Source organism: Loxodonta africana, chromosome 17 (assembly GCF_030014295.1).
Source record: "Loxodonta africana isolate mLoxAfr1 chromosome 17, mLoxAfr1.hap2, whole genome shotgun sequence".
Classification (NCBI taxonomy): Eukaryota; Metazoa; Chordata; class Mammalia; order Proboscidea; family Elephantidae; genus Loxodonta; species Loxodonta africana.
In genome coordinates this window covers 4,793,387-4,810,119 of record NC_087358.1, presented here as the reverse complement: position 1 = coordinate 4,810,119, position 16,733 = coordinate 4,793,387, and the positions used below count along the sequence as shown (strand labels likewise).

At 44.3% G+C, this 16,733-nt stretch overlaps 1 protein-coding gene across 9 annotated transcripts in view; it reads left to right on the top strand.

Moving 5' to 3' along the window:
• Window positions 1-15,554, top strand: part of FRY (FRY microtubule binding protein) — a 401,382-nt gene extending 385,828 nt beyond the window's left edge. For 3 of the 9 annotated variants that reach the window (XM_023547249.2, XM_064269936.1, XM_064269937.1), the window contains 4 exons: window positions 8,831-8,848; window positions 10,865-10,975; window positions 11,980-12,182; window positions 14,889-15,550. In XM_023547249.2, coding sequence (XP_023403017.2) covers window positions 8,831-8,848; window positions 10,865-10,975; window positions 11,980-12,182; window positions 14,889-15,147 — 591 coding nt within the window. In that variant the 3' untranslated portion in view covers window positions 15,148-15,550. Of the gene's footprint in view, window positions 1-8,830; window positions 8,849-10,864; window positions 10,976-11,979; window positions 12,183-14,888 lie in introns of all 9 variants that reach the window. The other 6 variants (XM_064269933.1, XM_064269932.1, XM_064269940.1 and 3 more) reach the window with 5 other exon arrangements.
• Window positions 15,555-16,733: the final 1,179 nt, after the last annotated feature.

Genomic DNA, 16,733 nt, shown 5'->3' with positions numbered 1-16,733 from the left:
TCTTTTCTTGTGTTTTACAAAGTCCAAGGATGAAGAAAATAGCGCTCATCTATTCATCCATTTGTGTGTGTGTCCATGGCAAGGAGTACTGCTTAAGTGCTCAGCTGCTAACCGAAAGGTTGGTGGTTCAAACCCCCCCAGTGACTCCACAGGAGAAAGACCTGGCTGTCTGCCCTGGTAAACCTAGAACACCTTGTGGGGCCGCTCTGCTCTGTCACACGGGGTTGCTGTGAGTCAGAATCAACGCGGCAGCGCCCAACAACAACACACACACGGCAACCCTGTTAGCATTATAGTACAAAAAGACTTGCGAATACAAAAGTAGGAAGCAGGAACTAATGGTTTCCAAGCACGGTACAGAATTAGTCTTGATTTGATCCTCTACAATGATCCTTTCAAGTAAGGGTGCTTCCAGTTTTGCGGATGAGAGACCGGAAGCTGAGAGGCTAACGGCAAAGGCCACGCCCTTCCCGTTTGTCGGTACCTGCTCTCATTTAGCCCTGGAGACAAGAGATGCACACCGGGAAAAGGTAGAGAATATGCTGAGCACCCCTTACAAAGGGGCAAGGAGGACAGGAACAGCACGTGAGCTTAGAACTTGCAGAATCTATGTCTGGAGGGAAACTGAGACGCAAACACATGAATAAATGCTGCACGTGTGTGTTCTGTTTCAGACATGTGTGTCCTTTATGAAAGGGCCAGTGTGTACCTTACTAAGCCTAGCAAAGTCCTTGAACAGGCAGAGGCACCATCAGCCAGAGACGAAGGCAGCACACAACCAGGCAGTGGCGTCCCCCCACCCTTGGGTCCTACCCAGGCTGCTCGGCGCTTTGCCCACAGCTGATTTCTCCTTGTTCTTAAAAAGTGTCGTAAGTCAGGATTGCCGTGGAATTGTTAGTGGAAGGGTAAATACTGAACACTTTCTGCACATCGAGTATTTTCCAATTTCTCCTCCCTCACCAGGAAGTCGTAGGCATCAGAATGAAGGAAGGTTACACACTGGTGGTCTGCAAACTCACAGACACATTTCATTAACTTTGTGCAGTAGTTTTTCATTAAGCTTCCACAGTATTTTTCAATGGAACTTACATTTAAAAATTGAAAATTTTCACAAACAAAACTGGATTTCTGGCGTCTCTAAAAAAAAAGGTCTAGCAACACTGGGACTGCCTTCCGAGGAGACAGCAGTCAGCTAGGGTTGAGTATCAGCTGCCCCATTGGACTATCTTTCATGTTTCTCGCTTCCTCTTGAGCTCCTAATGCTGAAGGCACGAGTCAGGTGCTCCTCACCATGAGGCTTGGACTGTTGTTTTTCTTCTAATAGGAAAATATGTCTCTGTACGCAAGTCCCCAAGGAGCCCCAGGGGCGCGATGGTTAAGCCTTTGGCCGCTAACTGAAGGGTTGGTGGTTTGAACCCACCAGCCGCTCCTCGGGAGAAAGATGTGGAAGTCTGCTTCCCATAAAGATTACAGCCTTGGAAACCCTATAGGGCAGTTCTACTCTATCCTATAAGGTCGCTGTGAGTCATAATCTACTTGATAGTGACCAGTTTAACGGCTACCTAAGTCCCCAAAATGAGAAAAGGAAAGCTAGGGAAGAAGGCTGCATGTTTCAAGTAAAATGGGAAAGTACTCTTCTTTGCAGATGTGAGAAACAGTTCTGTGTATATCCTATAGGGTCGCTATGAGTCGGATTTGACTCGACAGCACTGGGTTGCTGGAAATGTGCAAGCGCCTGTCTACTCAATTTATTTACTGATAACCAAAAAGTTGGCAGTTTGAGTCCACCCAGAGGCACCTTAGAAGGAAGGCCTGCAATCTACTTCCAAGAAACCAGCCACTGAAACCCCTACAGAGCACAGTTCTACCCTGACGCACAAGGGGTCACCATGAGTCAGAGCCAACTCCACGGCTGCTGGAGCTGGGACGTTGGAGTCCTCAGTGCCCGCATGAAACAATAAAACAGTGTTTCTAAGAGACATTGCCTAGACTCAGGGAGGAAATGGCTTTTTAAAAAGACGGTGATGATATATAAATGCTTTAGGCTTCTTGATGATTATAATGACAATTCTCTTAGAATAATAGAATAATAAGCACCCATTAAAAAAAAGCCCATTGCTGTCAAGTCGATTCGGACTCTTAGCAACCCTATAGGACAGAGCAGAGCTATCTCATAGGGTTTCCAAGGCTGTCATCTTTATGGAAGCAGGCTGCCACATCTTTCTCCCGCGGACCAGCTTGTGGGTTTGAACCACTAACCTCTCAGTTAGCAGCCGAGCACTTAACCACTGCGCCACAGGGCTCCTGGAAAGAATAAGGCACAGTATACACTGAGTGGAACATAAGAGAAGGAGCGTGGTTTATGCCTCACGTAATGTGTCTCCCTCGCTGGTAGACAAAGCTTTAGGAACGTTGTCTCAGCCTACGCATGTCAAGAGGAGAGACAAAAAGTCTTCAAGACTTAAAACCAGCACTTGTGATTTGGGGATTCATTCTGGATGACTGCTCTTCAAGCTAAATGTGGGGGCAGGGAGACTCTAGCCCTCCCAGCTGTAGGTTCCCGGGGTAGCCTGGCCCTGCAGCTAATTAGCACAGCTCAGCGCCCCATGTCTGCAGAGGTGGCCCCTGGGAAGCTGGAGATGTTTCCCTTCCACCTGTTACAAGTGGTTCGAGTTGACACACTCATAGATTTCACAGATCTTGCTAAGTGCCTACTTGAGCGGTTGACCTTTTGGACTCAAGTGCATATAATTCCATATACAGTTATATGTAACCTAACATAACAATTTCACGTTATTACATTCAAGTCACTATGCCAGCTGTTAGGGCATTGTCGGACACTAACCCTCTCCGTTATACACGGCGACCCCCGGTTATGAGCATGCAGTTTATGTACAACCTGTAGTTATGAACAAACCCCCTGAAAGCCTATTATACTAAAAATTTGTGCTACATACGATGGATGGTTCGTAATAACAAACGGGTGCTACTTTGTGGCACACGTCAAAACAGTATTATTATCATGTTGAAGATGTTTTAGCGTATCTGGAAGTTTTTTTTAATGTTTTTATGCATAGAAAGGTACACTGTATACTAAGACATACATTTGACCGACCGCCATTGGATGCGAACCACACCTAACTGTTCCCGCTTAACGTAAGAATGCAACTTGAAGACAGACGGGAAGGAAATGTGCTCATAATCCAGGGACTGTCTGTACTTGCTGTTCCTTCAACATAATGAGAAGCCAACCAACCATCTCTGTTCTCATATTAGTTAATAAAAAAATGTTGAACAAGGAGCCATCCAGGACGGACAAACCCCTGAAACTATTGCCCTGAGATCATCTTTAAGCTTTAAACAAAAAATATCCCCTGAAGTCTTCTGAAAATCAAATAGTAGTTCAGCTTCACCAGTAAAGATTATCTGCCTTGAGCCCTGTGCTCTTTTAAGAACTATCTATATGGGACCAAATTGACAATAGCAAATCAAAAGTTTACATAGGAACCTTAGGGGAAGTGAGTTTATGTTAATGGGAGAGGAGCAACTCAGCAAAGGAGGGTGAGAATGGTTGCACAACTCGAAGAATGTGATCAATGCCACTGAATTGTGTGTGTAGAAAACAGTTGAGTTGGTGTATGTTCTGCTCTGAATATTCTCAACAAAAAAAAAATAAAATGTTTTTAAAAAAGAAAATAACAGAACTCATACAATATAAGTCCACTTAAAAAAATTTTTTAAAAAACATGCAAAAAAAAAAAAAATGTTGAACAAGACAAGACTTTTCTCCAGCTAAGTGGGAAGACATTAAATATCATCCTTCGGATGTAGTCAGTCAACGGGGTAGCGGCAGCGTCGGACCTCGTCTGACTTCAGGGAGGATGAGAATCAGCGCCAGCATCAGCCCAAAGCTGATTGCTGTGAGGTAGAGGTCAGACATATCTCCACCCTCCAACCTTTTTACCAGTTCTGACACTAGTCATCCTCCCCACATCACTCCCTACTTCCCTGCTGGGTTCCATAATTTGTTGCAATGGCCACACAGAACTCACAGACCCGACTCACAGTTATATGGTTTATTAGGGAAGTAACATGGGATCAAGGTTAACTTGGAAGGAGTAGGATCAATGTCAGGAAGCACACAGGCAAAGTGTGGAAGGCTCCCCAGAGTGAAGAGTCCATCCCTCCCTTCTTCAGTGTAGGACAGCTCTCTGTCTGTTGCTCGCTCTCTTTCTCTCTCTGGCAGCCCTGCAGCCCTCCTATCAGCCCCCTCTCCGGTCTGGCCCCATCCCCTGCTCAGACAAGTGTTACAGCTTCTTAGCTCCATCAACAGTGCCTGGAGGCACCCCACTCTGCCAGCAAGCCTCCTGCCCAGAGGTGCTCAGCTCTCTCACTCCGTGGGTTGGCATACCCACTGTAGCTGCCTCGCTCCATGGCCAGGAAGCCCACCTCACCATCTTGAGCCAGTCTCCTGGTTCTTCCACCACTCCAGTGTTACAGCTCCCTGTCTCCTGGGTCTAGAAGGTTCTCAGCACAGGGACCTCAGGTCCAAAGGATGAGCTCTGCTCCAGGCTCTTCTTCTTAGTGATAGTGAGGTCCCCCTCAACCTCTGTGGGATGGGTGCTTATATAGGCAAGTGGCTCAATTCTATTAGACATATTTTACACACCCTGTTTGCATAATAGCTACTCAGTCTTCGCTAAACTGACCAATCCATTCATAAGCGCTCCACCTATTTGCATAATAACAGACATTTTCTGCTGGCAGGGACTGGCCTCTTCCCTGGGTGAAAGTAAGAAGCTTCTCCAAAGGACTAGGGCAATGGTAACATCCCCTCAGGGCCCCAGGGGAAAAGCTCCCAAACTGTTTGCTTTTCCTCCCTTTTCCCCAGAACCAAGGCAAAAGGCCCCATAAAGAAGCTCATTTTACCACAGTCTGCTACTAGGAATTCTCTTTCCTAAATTTACTAAGGAAATGTCTGCTAACGTACATATCGTTCATACCTGCTTAGGAGGCTAAATGCAGATGTACATTACCGAGGAGAGAAACTGCATGGTTAGGCCAGATTATCTCCATTTTACCCCCTTTAGTTCAAACCCGTGGCTTTTAGAAATTAAAAATGACAAGGACAATAGCCAGTCCAGCACACTGAGGCTCATCTTCGATCGTATTGAAAATTTCTTAGATATTAACTGATGGGTGGTCTCAGAAACATAGAATCTGTGTGAGAACAGAATTCAAAGTAACAAGATGTGGCTGTGCTATTGTTAATCAGAGGAGCCCTGGTGGCACAGTGGTTGAGCGCTTGGCTTCGCACCAAAAGGTCAGCGATGCAAACCGACTAGCCACTCCTCGGGAGAAAGATGTGGCATTCTGCTTCGGTAAAGATTACAGCCTTGGAAACCCTACGGGGCAGTTCTCTCCTCTGTCCTACAGGGTTGCTGTGATTTAGAATCTACTCGACGGCAACAGGTTTATTTTTTGTAATTGTTAATCAGTAAGAATTAGATTGCTCTGTTTTTTGTTTTTTGTTTTTTTAATCTGCTCTGTTCCTCAGTTCTCCAGGGTCAGTTTTTAGGTGCTTGATCTTTTTTCTCATTTTGAGAAAACACACCTCTAGAGGAACCCTGGTAGTAAAATGGTTAAGAGTTGGGCTGCTCACCGAAGTGTCAGTGGTTCAAACCCAGCCAGCAGTGGCTCTGCAGGAAAAAACCTGGCGATCTGCTCCCATAAAGATTACAATCTAGGAAACCCTATGGGGCAGTTTCTGCTTTGTCACATGGGGTTGCTATGAGTCAGAATTGACCCAATGGCACACAAGAACAACAACAACAAATTATACACGGGAACCTGTGAGAGCCAGAACTCAAAGGGATTGCCTTATTTTTCCAGGTCTCACAGGTGTTCCACGTTTGACAGGGTGCAGCCTTACCACTTTTCTATTGATCATTTTAGTGGAAAATATTTGAGTTTTCCTTCTCTGACAGGTTTCCACCTTACACAGGTTCTGGCTTTTGCAGGTTTTAGTCTATTTCTAAATCAGGCCACATCAGGAAACGAGCTGAAAGAAAATCCTTGTGAATGAAGCAATGACATTCCTGCAGCATTTGTCAAAAGAACCTTAAGTCACTGAAACACAGACAACATTCCTAAGGATTTCTAGTTTTAAAAACTAGCCACAGTAAAGCACAGGGGAAAAGTGAACATTTTCCATAAAATAGCCCCTAGAAAGACATTTTCCACTATCATTTTGGAGTTCTGAACACAGAGCAGGTCCCCCCTGGGCACTAGGGAAGGAATCTGAGATAATAACTATCAAGGCGGCATGAACTCCTAAAAAGGAAGGACTCACGGAGAGCTGGTGTCTGTCCAAGCTGGCCGTCTCCCCAGAATACGCCGTCCTGTGCCCCGGGCCCCGAGAACGAAGAATTCACTGACAATAAGACAATAAACTCCTTAACACCCTGTGGGGGTCAAAGCCCCCCTTGCCTTTTATCGAACAGAGAAGATTCTCCGTAACTCATGTGTGAGCTTCTTGGGTTACCACCTTCTTTCGGAAGATGGTAAAATATATATATGTATGTATGTACGTATATCCATTTTCTTCACACAAAACCATGTTATTTACCCAGCATTTGTTTCATTCCACGCTTCTGAAAAGTAAATCCCATGGCAGGAAGAGTTACTTTGCTAAAGTGTACACTAAACATTTCAATCAAATTTGAAGTTTTCTTCAAATTCTTCACAGTGGAGGGTCCTGCCAAAATAAACTAAAGGCTCCGGCCCTGGACCTCTTTCTGGTGCAGCATTGGATTTCAGAAGGTTGGTTATAAAAACCTCTAGACATAGTTGGAAATTTTCTTGAAAATAGTGACTACCTCCGGCTGTCTAATTTATGTCATAGACTTAAAGGTGTTTATCTTTCAAAGCCTCAGAAGATATTCACGGCCAAGGTCCAAACAACCACTCACTAAAGACAATACAGCAGTCAGCCATGTACCAGGCCCAGGTGATACTAGCAACAGGTGAGGGGAGAAGGGAGCCTTGGAGTGCAGGGGCAGGGAGGGGGAGATCTTTGAGTTCTGTCTGTAGGTACTCAGACATAATAACCTGATAGTTTTATTTGTTCTTATGCATTGTGCCCTATGTTAAAAGACAATAGGTTAAACTGAGGTGAGTTTTGTTTTGTTTTATCTTTGAAAGAGCTTTAAAATACAGGGTTTTTTGTTGTCAGGGGTTAAATACTGAGTGAGACAGGTCTTAAACATTTTGAAAATACAGAACCCATATGTTGGTCCAAAATTAGGCATGGTCAATTAAAAAAATAAAAATTCTAAGTCCAGTTGTGGTTATCTCTTTCTGTATACCCAAACTTTCCATAAACCAATTCTACCGTTATTATATGGTTAAACCAAAAAATTCACTCCTTTGTAGCTATAGTTGAACATGACCCAGTTACAAATTTACATTATTTTAATCTAGCTATCGGTTCTAGCTAACTTTTAGAAAGTGTCTACTAGAAAAAATTATTTAAAAAATGAAATGCAAGTAACTATTTGTCCTACATCACATACACGTTTGAGAGTGTGCAATGTTTATTCCTTTGAAATTACAATATCTCGCCATCTTATAAGGAGCCCTGGTGGCCCAACTGTTAAGTGCTTGACTGCTAACCAAAAGGTTGGCGGTTCAAACCCACCCAGCAGCTCTGTAGGAAAAAGACCTGGCCATCTGCTCCCATAAAGATTTTTTTAAAAAAGACTGTTGCCATTGCATTCATTCTGACTCATAGTGACCCTGTAGGACAGAGTAGAACTGCCCCATAGGGTTTCCAAGGCTATGAATCTTTACAGAAGCAGACTGCCACATCTTTCTCCTGCAGAACAGTTGGTGGGTTCCAACCACTGACCTTTCACTTAACCAGTGTGCCATCAGGGCTCCCCAGAAAGATTACACCCTAGAAAACTGCATGGGGCAGTTCTACCTTGTCACATGGGGTTGATATGAGTCAAAATTGACTCTACAGCACTTAACAGCAACAGTGCTATAAAATATTCCCAATATGGAAGGCAATCTGACTTTTTAAAGAAAATGCCACTTAGATTGCTAATTGTATGTTAACTGGTGTTTGTGGTTTAGAAGATACAAAGCAAACCTTATTAAAGACTCTGCCTTAACTAATGTAAAGCAATATTACAATTTGTTTGGGGCTTTAGTTCTTCAAAAGGAGCCCTGGTGGTGTAATGGTTAAGCACTCGGCTGCTAACCAAAGGGTTGGCGATTGAAACCCACCAGCTTCTCCACGGGAGAACAGATATAGAGATCTGCTCCCATAAACATTACAGCCTTGGAAACCCTGTGGGGGCAGTTCTACTCTATCACATGGGGTCGCTACAAGTTGGAATTGACTTGACGGCATCTAACAACAACAACATAGTTCTTCAAACATCTTATCATCACTCAGTTGGTCTCCTCACACCTTCACTGTGTTTCACATACTCTTCTCGTTTATACACTAAGATCTTCACGCAATAAAAGTTTGTGACTTCTAGTTTCCAAGACCGACTGACAAGTCTAATCGGAGAACCCTAAAAGATTACCAACTACATCTCTCTCAATGACATATTTCCCATTAGAGCTTGTTTTTTAACTGGATCGCTGTGCATGGTGAATGGGACATTTGCAACCGTGTATCAAGTTTGGGCGAGCGACGCTAATACCGTTAACGGATCTGCTCTTGGAAGAGAGCCGTGCTTTCTGTTGCATGCGTACACTGACCCTTGTACTTTCTTTCCTTTCCTTTGTTTCCTGTGCCATGCTTGCTGGGTAGCAAATGGAATCTCTTGCAGTAAGTTACAGTTCTTTCATACTCTTTGTCCATTTAGACATGGACTCACAATGAACCTTATGTTTACTGTTGCCATTGTATCTCTTAGCATGTTTTCCCTTTTTTGTTCCATTTTATTTGATTTGGTAGATCGAGACACGCAGTATTTTAGTAGCATTCTGGGCTGCTTCAGTCCCAAAGTAGAAACCTATGTTGCTATGAATTCTGATACTCTCAATGGAATATTCTGAAGAACAACTACCATTATTTAGCACTTAATGAGAATGAGCCCTTGTGGCACAGTGGTTAAGCACTAGGCTGCTAACCAAAAGGTCAGCGGTTCAAACTCACCCAGTGGCTCCATGGGACAAAGACCTGGTGATCTGCTCCCATAAAGATTACAGCCTAGGAAACCCTATGGGGCAGTTGTACTCTGTCACGTGGGGTCACTGTGAGTCAGAATCGACTTGATGACACCAAACACAATTTTGTGTTTAGGAAAATCAGAGTATTCATAACTAGGTTTCACACTAAATTGTTAAAGTGACATTTGTTTTTAAACTTTTTTTTTTTAATTTATGAGTCCATGACAGCCATCTTTTGTATCAGATTTTAAAAGGTTTCCATAAAGAAAACTTTGTTAAATGATCATAAAATGTTTTACTGAAACAACCAAAGATCCTGTGTGAGCTAATTAGCGAAGCTAGCTGCTTCTTTAAACCTTGGCTGGGTCTCAGTACAGAGATATCAAACAAGTTCAGTAGAAATTGCTTCCCCTAAGGGCAGAGGAAGGGTAGAGGGAGGAAGAAAACTTTACTCAGCATAGTATCAGCATACACTTAGTAGTTTTTTTTTAATTAGGATCAAATTCTGTTATTAATATTATGAACAGAATATTTTTTCTAAAGCCAAAATTTAAATTTGTATAATTTCTCTCCTTAGACTGATTTGGGGGAACAATTTTAAGTCTCAGAAACTTGATTCCGAGCTGACGTTTTTAAAGTTCTGACCCGTTAGTACCCAGCCCCATTGGGAACCCACAGAGGGAGTGTTTACTTTAAACCCCGTACTAAGCCCAGTCTCACTGGTGACTGCCGAGCCATGAACTTCTATCAAGTGTGGCATCCATGCACTACCTGGGAGCTAACCTGTTCTTGGAATAGCAGAGGCAAAGATTAGGTGAACTTTATAACCAGATACAGCTCCAAGAGTGGTATGATTACTGCTGTTGGGATCACTCCTGGGGTCCCCCCGCCGAATAGTATACATAAGCTGTGAAACAAATATTTTAAATTCCAGGGCTATTTGTGGGGCTCAAGGGCCATTCTCTGTGATTACTTTTTAATGCTCTTGCCACAGAACGCTTGGAATGTTATCGTAATTTCACCTTCCTTTTAAAGCATTTTGGCCCCTTTTCCGTATGTCTTTAATCCAACAAGTACTTACTGAGCACCGAGTGGGAATATTTATCGTACGTGAAACAGACGCGTTGCCCTAGAAGATCATACGACTGTTGCGTTGGCACGTACTTTAGGACAAGTGTCTGCACCCCACATGGCAGCCAGAACTATCACATGGAGTCACCCCCAAAGCATCTACTGGATTTATAAACTTGACACAACTAGTTACGCTCTTGCCGTTTGAATATACTTTTAATTAAAAAAAAAAAAACTTTACCTTTAAAAACAATTTGTACCTTGTAAACATTAAGACAACGAGTCAGCTATCATTTGTTGGCATTTAATTGGCAAATATCCTGACCATTTGGCAGCTCACAGGGCTCTTTTATGACCTCCACTCCTTTCTGATCAGTCGCCTGCCAGGAGCTCTGTGATCCTGTATCATACTGTGAATTTTTCATTGATATTTCTTGACTGGATTTTTTCTGTTTCATTGGAGATGATTGCTATGCTTCCTTAATTAAAAAAAAAAAGAAAATTGTCTCCACCGAGATTTCACTTGTTACACAAGAATGATTCCCGAAGTTTCTTTTCCTTAGTAACTGTGTCCTCCCTCCCGTGTAACTTCTCTCCTTAGCAATTGGAACTGTGTCAGAGGCTATATAAGCTCCACTTCCAGCTGCTGCTGCTTTTCCAATCCTACTGTAAGCTCATTGGCCAGGTGCACGAAGTCAGTGCCATGCCCCAGGTAAGTCTGCACAGCCTGCCAAGTCTCTCCCCTAAAGTCAGGGCTGTTCTTTTGCTTTTGTCTGCCTTGGGTTTGTAACTCTTCAAGGGATTTCATTCTCACATAAGTATTTTCTTCACACACTAGTCTTTCAAATAAACTTGTCTCAAATTTATCTCCAGTCCCGTTTTTAAGAGGTTTTCTGGTGTTGGGTTGGATTAGGGTGAAGTAAGTGAGGCACCAACGCTGACCCTGACAGAGAGGCCTCTTTCATGGGACAGTCTAGGCGCCTCACTTGCCTCACCCTAATCTTCACCCTGTGGCTGGGCACCCTTACTTGAAACGAATTTCTTGTGTGGCAGTTTTTCTTCCTTTACATTCAGCGTTTAGTACTTGCTCTTAGGCTGAGACACAAAGGAAGTGCACGTGCAATACATTCACGCACGATACCCTGATACATTCTCCTTGCTTCTCTCCCATTTCCCTGCCCCGCTTGACAGCAGGATGCTAAACGTGAATGTAAAGAAGTAAAATACCATAAACATGCTGCTACCAAGTGAGCCAGTTTTCTGAGAAGTGAAGAAATGGTAATACCTGATTGTAGTAAGTGAAATAAGGAGCCCTAGTGGCTCAAAGGTTAAGTGCTCAGCTGCTACTTGAAAAGTTGGTGGTTTAAATACACCGACCGGCTCCCTAGGACAAAGACCTGACAATCTACTCCCGTACAGATGACAGCCTAGGAAACCCTGCAGGGCAGTTCTACTCTGTCACACGGGGTCACCGTGAGTCAGAATCGACTCAACTTCACCTAGCGACAACAACAGTAAGTGAAATAATGGCAGCGTGCACTGGACATTACAGGCGCCCAGAGGACCAGTGTCTAATTCAGCTGGAGGCTGAGGTTCGCCAAGGGTTCCAAGCTTACGCTTCACCAGACCCCTGTGATCAAATGTCTTGCCCCTGGGGGTGGGACATCCAGCCTGCATCTAAATACAGTAAACATCTTTTTTCTCTTGTTATAACAGCTGCTGAATATGTCCAGGGAACTGAGCGACCTAAAGAAGAACCTGAAGGAGGCCACTGCAGCCATTGCAGCAGACCCCCTTTATGTAGAGGGTGCCTGGTCGGAGCCGACCTTCACGTCCACCGAAGCAGCCATCCAGGCCATGCTGGACTGCCTGAAGAACAACGACCTTGGCCGAGCTCTGCGGCAGATCAGGGAGTGCAGGTGCCTGGGCGCTTTCTTTTAGAGCCGGTTACGGAAACGCGGGAGCCTAGTGGTGCAATGGTTAAGTGCTCTGCTGCCAACCAAAAGGTCAAACCCACCCAGCGGCTCCTCAGGACAAAGACCTTGCCATCTGCTCAGATAAAGATGACAGCCTAGAAACCCTGTGGGGCAGTTCTCCTCTGTCACATTGGGTCGCTATGAGTCAGAATTGACGAGACAGCACCCAACAGCAACAAAGGAAATACATACCTAACAGCTGAGTTGTCATGGTGGGCAATAAATCACCGCAGAAAGAGCATCTAGATACTTTGTGGTTGATTTGGTTTTTGCTGATTTGTAATTTAGGAGACATTGTGTATTACAGAGCAGAGCTCTCCCATAAGGTTTTCTTGGCTGTAATCTTCACGGGAGCAGATTGCCAGGTCTGTTTCTTCCATGGTGCTGCTGGGTGGGTTCGAACTGCCAACATCTTGGTTACTGGCCGACCACAAACCTTTTGCACTACCAGGGACCTAGGAACATCTATATATTGAATATGTCTCCCTCTCAGATCATTACCATTGCCTTGCTAGAAACTCGGACTGTGGAACTTGAAAACTTAAAGTATCCATGTTACTTCTTAAGCATTTCTAAAATGTTGGAACACTTCCAAGTGTATGTCCGCATGATTTGAAAACTGCTATTCAAATGTATCCTTTTTGTGTTTTCCCCACACTTGGATACTGTGTTCACCATCGATGGATCTAGAAGGGTACAGCAAAGATACATGTTTTCAGATTATCAAATTCTATTCTGATATTTTTATTGAAAATAATAATATTCGGTGTTCTAAAATTGATTATGGTGATGTTTGCACAACACTGATAATATACTAAAAACCACCGAATTAAAAAAAAAGTTGCTGTCAAGTCAATTCCGACTCATGGTGACCCCACATGTTACAAACTAGAAACGCCCCGGAGAGTTGTCCTGGCTGTCGTCTCTGCGGAAGCAGTTCACCAGGGCTTTGGGCTCGACCCACCAACCTGTCAGTTAGTAGTTGAAGGTAAACTGTTTGCACCACCTAGGGGCCTGTTTTTGCCGCTGTTGGGTGCCTTTTGAGTCGATTCCGACTCACAGTGATCCACGTGACGGAGTAGAACTGCCCCATTGGGTTTTCTAGGCTGTAATTTTTATGGAAGCAGATTGCCAGCTCTTTCTCCCGAGGAGCCCCTGGGTGGGTTCAAACCACTGACCTTTGTGCCACCAGAGCTTTTTTAGAGACCTATAGCCCTGATCGCACAGTGCTTAAGCACTCGGCTGCTAACCAAAAGGTCGTTGGTTCAAACCCACCAGCCTGCTCCACAGGACAAAGATATGGCAGTCTGCCTCCTTAAAGATTAAAAAAAAACCCATGGGGCAGATCTACTCCGTTACACGGGGTTGCTACGAGTCAGAATTGACTCAAGAGCAACAGGTTTCGTTTTGGTTTTTTGGTTTAATATACTTTAGATGGGTGGATTGTATGTTATGTGAATTGTATCTCAATAAAGCTATTTTTGAAAAGAAAAGTAATATACTAGCCAGGGCTCAAAGCCTCCCAACTCTGTAACCAGCTGTACTCTAACCTGTGGCCGGCTGTCCTCTAATCTGTGACATCATTCCTCTAATCTGTGACCAGCAGTCCTCTAATCTTTGACAAGCAGTCCTCTAATCTGTGACCAGCAGTCCTCTAATCTGTGACAGAAGTCCTCTGATCTGTGACCAGCAGTCCTCTAATCTGTGGCCAGTAGTCCTCTAATCTTTGACAAGGAGTCCTCTAATCTGTGACAATAGATGACCAGTAGTCATCTAATTTGTGACCAGCAGTCCTCTAATCTGTGACCAGCAGTCCTCTAATCTGTGACAATAGTCCTCTAATCTGTGACAGTAGCCCTCTAATCTGTGACAGTAGTCCTCTAATCTGTGACCAGCAGTCCTCTAATCTGTGACCAGCAGTCCTCTAATCTGTGACCAGCGGTCCTCTAATCTGTGACCAGCGGTCCTCTAATCTGTGGCCAGCGGTCCTCTAATCTGTGACCAGGGGTCCTCTAATCTATGACCAGCCGTCCTCTAATCTGTGACAGTAGCCCTCTAATCTGTGGCCAGTAGCCGTCTAATCTGTGAACAGCAGTCCTCTTATCTGTGACAGTAGCCCTCTAATCTGTGGCCAGTAGCCGTCTAATCTGTGAACAGCAGTCCTCTAATCTGTGACCAGTAGTCCTCTAATCTGTGACAATAGTCCTCTAATCTGTGACAGTAGCCCTCTAATCTGTGACAGTAGTCCTCTGATCTGTGACCAGCAGTCCTCTAATCTGTGATCAGCGGTCCTCTAATCTGTGACCAGCGGTCCTCTAATCTGTGACCAGCGGTCCTCTAATCTGTGGCCAGCGGTCCTCTAATCTGTGACCAGGGGTCCTCTAATCTATGACCAGCCGTCCTCTAATCTGTGACAGTAGCCCTCTAATCTGTGGCCAGTAGCCGTCTAATCTGTGAACAGCAGTCCTCTTATCTGTGACAGTAGCCCTCTAATCTGTGGCCAGTAGTCGTCTAATCTGTGAACAGCAGTCCTCTTATCTGTGGCCAGTAGTTTTCTAACCTCTGACCAGCAATCCTCTAATCTATGACCAGTAGTCTTCTTATCTGTGAGAACTAGTCCTCTAACCTATCTGTTCTTTTTGACTGCAGAAGTCTGTGGCCCAACGACATCTTCGGAAGCAATTCTGATGATGAGGTCCAGACACTACTGAATATTTATTTCCGTCATCAAACTCTGGGACAGACGGGGACTTACGCGCTGGTGGGGTCAAACCAGAGCCTGACGGAGATCTGTACCAAGCTGATGGAGCTGAACGTGGAGATCCGGGACATGATCCGCAGGGCCCAGAGCTACCGAGTTCTCACGGCTTTTCTCCCAGACTCCAGCGTTTCTGGCACTAGTCTCTGACAGGAGCCTCCCGTCGTCCCCCATGGGTGCCAAGCTGGGCATGCTGCCATGCTGGGGTGACGTCCTTCAGTGTCTTCTCAGTCTTCAGAAGGCTTGGTCAGACTGTTCTCCCTCTTGTTCACTGTAAGACTTCTCCTGAAGAGGATGGCACAACTGCCAACACGTAGCAATACTATACAAACCGAGGTAGCATAGAACATTCTGGAACAGACTCCATCCACCCCCATCATGCTGTGTGGCACCAACGTGTGATCATTTTACTGAGCAAATGCCTCTCACTACTGAAGGAGTGACTTCCATTGCATACCAAAGCCAACGACACTGAACGATACCTTCCTTTCTAGAAACAATTTTAAATTGGCAAAAGTGCAATGTTTTCTTCACTGGGAAAAAAAGTTTTTTTATATTCTGATATTCTGAAACTTGTACATTCTTTCCCTCTCTTCTTTTTTTTTTTTTTTTTTTTTCTCCTTTTCCTGGTGGGCTGAGAGAGGAGCAGGCGAGATGAAGCTGGCCACTGACAACTGCAAGATGGTCAAAAGCTGACAGCCTGTGAGTCTGTGAAAGAGAAACTGTAATGGATTACAATTTAATGCACACTGTAATCGGAATACAATTACTGTATCTAAAAGGAGCTGCTACGAAGTACCTTTCTTAGGTTGCTAGGCTACTGTTTCTGAAGGCCCTGGATCTCTTTGCAGGAGTCTGTTATTTGGACCCTAGCACCAAAAAATGGTCCAGAAAGACTTTTTTTTTTTTTTTAAAGATCTTGGCTGCTTTTTACTAGAAAGTTGCTTTTATGAGCATATTTATACTGTAGGAGGATGCGTGTGAATTTTAACTAACTCTGCCGTTTTGTAGAAGAACGTCACCGGCATCCACGTTATAAACTTCGTGTCTGCCGACCTGCCGTGCATGCGTGTTTTAATATCTACTTGCGTAGCTGAAAGTAGAGTCATAAAGGTAAAAATGTAAGTTGTCACAGTGTTTCTTCAGAAATGTCATGTTTTGTTTGTTTTATTTGTAACATATATACACGAAGGGCCGTTCTTGGCTCTTCTCCTTAAACCGAATGCTGTCGAGTGTTAGACGTGTGCGTGGGAAACTGTGGCACACCAGAAGCATAGTCAGAGTTTATCTCTGTAACTTATTCACTCTGTAAATACATTTAAAGCTTTTGTGATGTAATCTCGGCTGATATTCTGTTCAGAGCTTCTTTAGACTAAAAAAAAGATGACATAATGTGTATTGACCATGGATTTCATTTCTGGTTAATGAAGATTTCTGCCTTTGATGCACATTTATAGATTGGCATGTGGGTTGCCATGGTGACATCCCCAAGAGGCACCATTCGTGTGAATTCCATGGAGGGTACACGCTAGGCTATGTGACACGATGGCCCAGTGGCTGTGGGAAGTGGGTCGTATGCCATGGAGTCGATTCCAACTCGTAGTGACCCCATGTGACAGAGTAAAACTTCCTCACTGGGTGTCCTAGGCTGTCATATTTACAGAAGGAGATCGCCAGGTCTTTCTCCCGCAGAGCCCCTGTGTGGGTTTGAATCCCTGACCTTTCAGTTAGCAGCC